General features: G+C 38.7%; 1 protein-coding gene across 2 annotated transcripts; it reads right to left on the reverse strand.

Moving 5' to 3' along the window:
* Positions 1-255: 255 nt before the first annotated feature.
* Positions 256-4,136, reverse strand: TM4SF18 (transmembrane 4 L six family member 18). 2 transcript variants are annotated; one of them, XM_041406007.1, is made up of 5 exons: positions 3,744-4,136; positions 2,064-2,153; positions 1,275-1,417; positions 1,054-1,180; positions 256-600 (listed from the first exon to the last, which is right to left on the reverse strand). In XM_041406007.1, exons 1-5 carry the CDS (start codon positions 3,918-3,920, stop codon positions 586-588), a joined length of 552 nt encoding a protein of 183 aa, XP_041261941.1. In that variant the 5' UTR covers positions 3,921-4,136; the 3' UTR covers positions 256-585. The 2 variants fall into 2 exon arrangements, with proteins under 2 accessions (XP_041261941.1, XP_041261940.1); XM_041406006.1 differs by having other exon boundaries at positions 1,000-1,180.
* Positions 4,137-6,878: the final 2,742 nt, after the last annotated feature.

The raw sequence follows: 6,878 nt of genomic DNA on the forward strand, positions 1-6,878 counted from the left end.
TGTGTCTAATATATCAATCAGGCCCAGGTGCCTTTTTACCACAGAAAGACTTGCTTTTTGCAGTTATGAACTTCTAAGATGGAAGGAGGAGGGTAGGCTCTGCCTACCTCCTTCCATGGTTGCCATCATGGTCTGTAACTAAAATTCATTCATTTAGAAATCATGGCTTCACTCAGTGCACTAATAACCCCTCTTGATGTACCAGGCTTTGAACCAGGCCCTTTCAAAACAAATGACAAGGGAGTACATAAGCAGTTCTACAGCAGCGTATTAAGAAAAAACAATAAGGTGATTTCAATACAAAAGCAGTTCCATTATATTAAAACATCCCTACTGTCACAACAAGCTGAAGGGTAAAAAAATGAAGTGTCCCTGCCAGGTGCAACAGGACAGGTGAAGAAAAATGCAGATGTCAGACAGTTCAAATATACTTCATCCAAAACAGAGAAGTTTGATGGACAGAGATTTAGGACAAGGGTATAATTTTTCTTTGTAGCACTCAAATCTGCTGCTATGGATTATGGAGAGGCCATTTCTCTCTTCTTCTGGGGATGGGGAGAAGCAGCAACAATTTCTTCACCATTTTCAGAGAATCCCAGCCTGCAAGAAAAAAAAAAATTGCTAATCTTTCTCATCCTTGCTGTGAAAGCCACACTTTAATAAGAATGTCTGTAAATTGAATATTAGAATAAAGGTGTTCAACCTCTGCTGACATGATAGTAATGGACTTGGCATCTATGTTAATTTCCTAACACTTTTGTTTCTTCTCAGTCCTAGTCTTAAAGGTCAGAGTGAGCAGCCACCAGCCTCTGTATACCACAAGAAATTAGTGGATGAATCAAAACAAACAAATGCATTATCAGTACATATTCTCTGGAAAAAATATGCTGTAGCATAGAGAATGCATAAATCAAAAGGGTAGGTCCCCAACTGAGAGAAATTGCTGAAGCTACAATGACAAGGAGATGCTGAAGAAATAAACCTCAGATGTTTTGTTACCTGCACAAAAACAGAATAGGTCCCACAGAGCGTTCGTTTCAACTCAGCAGCTACCTTGAGAATGCAGATGATCAACTGCAATCCACTGAGAGCTATCAAAATGGAGATTAAAATAATATTCCACTCCACTATGTTAGCAGGTTCTGTGCACTTAGACCAGGAAGGGTAATCTGTGAGGTACCTGTTAGAGAAATAAGGCTGAAGTAAGAAGAATGTTTCTGACTACTGATTTGGTAAACAATTTCTTCCAGAAGAGTTACACCAATGTTTCTTACCCCCCAGCAGTGTCTTTGAAAATATAATTCCATCCACTTGATGAATTGCAGAAAGGGCCTTGAATCAAATGCAGGGTAAAAATGATGCAACTGTATCCTGAGAAAGCAATTCCAAGCAGGGCTAGCACAATAGAAATAAAACTCTGAAGTGAAGAGAGAGAGAAGTATTACCTTGTGGGGATAGTGTCAACAGCAAATATGATCATTCAGTCTGTCTAGCTACTTCCTTGGGGCTGAATTTCACATTTGATTTTCCCAGTCTTCAAAACTCAGAAAGAAAAATAGCAGGTAAAAATTAGTAAGAATACACATACAAAATAAAGATGAAGACAGAGTTTAAGACAGTTCTACAACTATAAATTATATATTATTTGGGTGGGGTTTTTAAACTTATGTTTCTGTAAAGTTGTTTCCCAAAATACCAGAGGAATGCACCTGTGTATTAAATATGTTGGCATCCCAGATAGAGTGTATTGAGTGATTTTTGAAAAAAAAAAAACACTTCCAAATAATACAGGCAAAGGGATGAAGCTATTTAGCTTGTATGCTTCATTCTATGTTCTTATTTTATTTTACAAGGATTTGGGGAAAGGGTGTGCCTAATTTTCTTTCATCCTGCTTATGCTTCAGATGAAAGAAGCTACATTTTCTGTGACCTTGCAACCCAATTTAGAATCATCTGTGAAAGGAAGTGAAAGCAGAGCAGTGGAGAGGGCAGGAGGATGTGCTGGAGCAGGAAGGCATTGGAAACAAACAGTAAGGTGATGCACAGAAATAAAACACACTCACCCTGTAGGTTTTGTTACAGCTCTCACTCTGGCAGCACCGATAGAACACACTACACTCCAGTGTTATTAGAATTACTGCCAAAAGAAGGATCTGTAAGAGGACATCATAAGGTCAGTGAGATAACTGCAGATACTAAGCCAAAGTCTCCTTCACCTTTGGAAGGCAGGAACTGGCCTCTCTTCTGCTGTCTTGATATTTTAAAGCTGATCCATAGCACAGCACAATTACTTAGGGCATACATGGAACTGGAGTGGTTTTAGTAGGCTGGTGCAGTACTTGTGTCTTGTACTTGAAAGACAAGAGTGCAGCCTCTGCCATCACAGTGCAGTGCTATGACCTGGGGCACAGCTACACCAGTGAAGCTGAAACTGTAACACCAAGGTCACAAACAAAAGAATCAATACCAACGAAAAGAAGGATATTTTATTGATGCAAACACATCAGTTCAACACCTTCTTGCTGACACAGGCACACAAATCAGAGTATCACCTTCCTTACCAGCACATTCACTCTAGAAAAAGTCAGTAATGCAAACTTTTGATTAAATTCACCCGGACTTTCATTTGTCAAGTATCCATACTGATTTCTCCAGACTATTGGATTATTTAAGCCTGATCCTAGAATAATTTTGATAAATAGGATCTGGACTCCAGAACCACAAACTGCCATTCAGAGAGGCATGGGTTTGAAAAGGGAAGTATGAGAAGAGAATATTCCTGAATCACAACACTATCCTCTCATATGCTGCTGACTGGTTTGTAACAGAACAATACCTGCATTTTGGAATTGGTAATAATCTTAAGGCAAAAAAATGCTTCAAAATATCACTGCCATTGTTGTAGTTAACTTTTTAAAATAAATTTGCAACTGTTTTTCTGTTTGAATCCTCTGTCTGGTAGTTTTTTTCTTCTGCTAGAACTGAAGGTTTTTCTTCTGCTTTAAAGAGAATATACAATTTCAAAAGAATGTCTAATGTTTTAATAATAGTTCAGCACCTTCATATAAACCCCTCACTTATGCAGATAAACCCTTTGAAGTGCTGGCTGTGTGCAATGCACTCTGATCACATAACTGCCTTCTGTTCCTGATGCTACAGCGCTTTACGAACAGGGTAAAGAGCATGAACAGCAGGCAACTCCAGGCAGTTTATTACTGCAGACGAGCATATTACAAATGTAACAGAGAAAATCCTACTATGCTAATCACAATGAGGCAATTCTCTCTATTTAGTCTGACAACAGTAGTATCTGATGCACTGTGAATTCTATTCAGTCTTCTAAATTCAGTGGACTGCATACAGCTCTTAAAAACAATTGAACCATTATGAGAAGCTCTTTTTTTTTTTCATTTGGGTAAAAGAGCTCTAGTTCAACCTTCACAGGTGATTAAATCAACATACTCTTTGCCTCCATAATACAAGCATAAATTACATATAAACAAAAAGACAGCAGAAAAAAAACCTCAACACACCCTGCAAAATCATTTGCATTTAATAACATACATAACTTGTTATTCGGTATACTAACTTTTTTTTTGTTTGATTGAGTTTTCTGCCTGCAGGGGTTTTTGTTGAAGTAATCCATACGGTCTTTTTTGAAAGCAATTACCTTACTGAAGAGTAATCCACTATGATCTGCAGTAGAATGCAATTCATTAAAAATCCATAGACTGAGCACTTACCATCACACCTGAGAAGCAGATGCCTTCAAAATACCACTCATGGTTGGGGAGCTGGTAACTGGCAGCATGCAGAGCTTTCCCATTTGGAAAGTATAGGAGGATGTTCACAACAATACTCCAAAGTGCAAGAGGTACCAGCAGGCAACTCAAACAGCTTCCACATGTCTCCAAAGCCATCTCTCAAGAACTCTGGAAGTTTTGTTCTTCTAAGCTAATAGAAGTTTACAAGACCTTCAATATAAGAAATGTTTTGACCTCCCCAGCTAGATTCAGTCATTTCATATTCACAGGAACCAGTGACTGGGGTGTGATTCCAGGAACAGAAGTGCTTAACAGTTAGCAGAACAACACATGAATATCACTGTGCAAACTCACTGTCCTGTGTTAAGCACGTCTTTATGTAGTCATTTCCCTTCCAAAAGATCCTCCTTTGTGATCTTCCAAATGAAATATGTCTAGGAATCAGATTCAGGAAGGAACTTCAAAGCTCTCATTTCCTAGTGACTGCTGAAAAATGTCCTCCTCCATAAAACACAAACTACAACATAGTTTGTGACAGAAGCAAGGTTTTTCAACCTTACTGCAGCATGGGGAAGGGGGCTGTAAGAATGTAAATATGCCCAGTCTCTGTACAAAAGACCACACTTTGCCTTATAGTACAGAGATTTATTAAGAGGACCCTAAGGGGGAAACAGTGAGTTACTGACTTGCAGCAGCAGGCTGAGTCTGGGCCATCTTGCAGAGACTGTAGAAGCCCAAATAACACTGGTTAGAAACTGCAAGGCAAACTTATTTTCACACTTTTAATCAACTGCTCTTTCTCACGGCATTATGTGGCTCCAGTGCTTTGCAAATTAAATCCTGCTATTTCTCCAATTGTTTCATTCTGTGCTTACAGCTGAGCTTGCACAGCTACAAGCCTGACCTATGTACACGTGACTTCTTGTGCAGGACAAAAGGTCTGGCTCTTGTTTTGAAATGCCTGTTGTTTGCACTGTGCAAAGCCAAAGTCAGACAGCTTTCCCATAGTCAATGTCATCATTCCCCAACCTCTGAGCATCTAAACACTATCCCAGTAACACAGAGCAGGGCAGTTTGAACACTTGCAAGCACAACCCAAGAACCCAAGCCTTCAGTCTTACACCCCTTTGAGTGACCAGAAAAGTAACTCGAGAATGACCTTATGCTTTACTCAATAGTAAAGTTGCAGCCAGAGGGAAAAAAAAAAATCACCACAAAACAAACAAAAAAAGGGCCTCTGTCAAAAGCAGGAAGGCTGTTTTTAGAAGCAATGACATCCCATTATTTTCCTTATGTTTCCTTGTGAGCTGTTTCAGGTTCTTCACACATGAGGCTTCTCTCATCCTCTCATAAAAGCTGTTTTTATTGCATGTTGTAACTAATTCCATACTATTGCTTAATATGAGATCATACAAGGAAATGGGCAGGGTGGTACTCACACAATTACACCATTTTTCTACCCGTTCTCTGCTGTGACTCTCCTCTTTTCCTAGGAGGCTTCATTTTGAAGTCCTAATTCTTGATATTCTCATGTTTCCTGTTTTACTCCCTCACCACCATGGATACTTTTTTTCAGGTCTTCCTCTAATCAGAATTAGTAGCAAAACTGCCTTTCCAGACTCATGGGCAGAGACAGAACTCATGTCATCAACACTATGCCACAGAGAGCAGAGAAAACAGCTGCATTAAAATCACGCACATCCAATCCCCATGACTGATTTTTTTACTACAGAACTCAAAGATCATAGAATTGGCTGAAATATTTTCTTAAAAGCAAAGGCCAAAATTAGTAGCAAGCATCTTATTTTATAATCAAATTTGATGCCATTTCCATTATAACCTGTTCTGATTAGAAGAAGCTAACTTGAGAAATTATGACTGAAGCAGCATTTGTTCTACAGTACAGCAGTCTGCTTCCTGACTTTTTTTTTTAAACTGAGCTCTGCAAATACCAGATTACAGTGTGGTTATTTTTCTGGCACACAATGCCACTAGAACAGGAAACAACTACTTTATACTAAGAATTAAGCAAACCTGTAAGCCAGTTTCTCAAGCATCTTGCCAAATGTCGCAAACACTACTTTTCCACTGCTGTCATTATTCATGAACTGACTCCAAGCCTGTTACCGAAAAGTCATGTTTACTCTGTGTCACTTCTCTGCCAGCTGATATGAATACAACCTAAAGCAATCACTTCTTCACAATGTAACTGACAAATCTCTCAAAACACTGTCTTATGCACCAGACGACAAAATAATCCAGCAGGCCATTTTTTTACATGACAGTATAAATAGTGAGCAGTAATGCTGTGCATTAGGGCTACAGGGATCTATTGATGCTGCATGCATTTGTGCTGAAGTTTCAAGTCTAAACCCTAGCCTAATCATTCTATATATCAGAATTCTATATATTGCAAAATTGTTTCAGTTCTTTAAGTAATTGTGTGTACCAGAAAAACAAATAACAATTATGCAAGAATAAAAGCGAAAAACCTTAAGTTACATGTAGTTATACATTATTCCATTGAGGACTTTCTTTTCCACTTTCTCTCCTTCCACACCCCATTTAAACTCGCAGATATTTTTTTCAAAACTGCATCTTCACACACAAAGACACTGTATCACACAGCTGCAAGGAATTGTGTGTGTATACATATGTGCATGCACACACTCTCCTTCCTCCCTCCCACAGCAGGGCAGGAACAGGGATAGACACTACAAAGAAATGGCATTAAATGACATTAAAGTCCTTCAACTACTTCTATGTATTTAGGTATGAATAAGTACTCATGCAAAATTCAGGTATCCTGAGATTCTAGATACAAACTCTTTTCACCTGAGAATTGTTTTGCTGGTGTAGATATACATAGACAATTTTGCTTTCATAGTTCACTTCTTTTTTCAGGTATGTATTTGTACAGGCCAGACTTAACTGTGCAGACAGCCTGAGATACACCTGAAGTTTCTGGCTATCTTTAAGGACCACTCTCCTAGTTACAAACAGCCTAAGCATGCACTGGCACCCATTTTGACACCTTTTTCTCCCATGAATAGAAACTAACTTGCTCATTTTCAAAGACAATAAGAACAGCTAAATTCCAAAACGGAGCCTCAT

The sequence above is a fragment of the Onychostruthus taczanowskii genome, unplaced genomic scaffold (assembly GCF_017590055.1).
Source record: "Onychostruthus taczanowskii isolate IOZ18803 unplaced genomic scaffold, ASM1759005v1 scaffold24, whole genome shotgun sequence".
Classification (NCBI taxonomy): Eukaryota; Metazoa; Chordata; class Aves; order Passeriformes; family Passeridae; genus Onychostruthus; species Onychostruthus taczanowskii.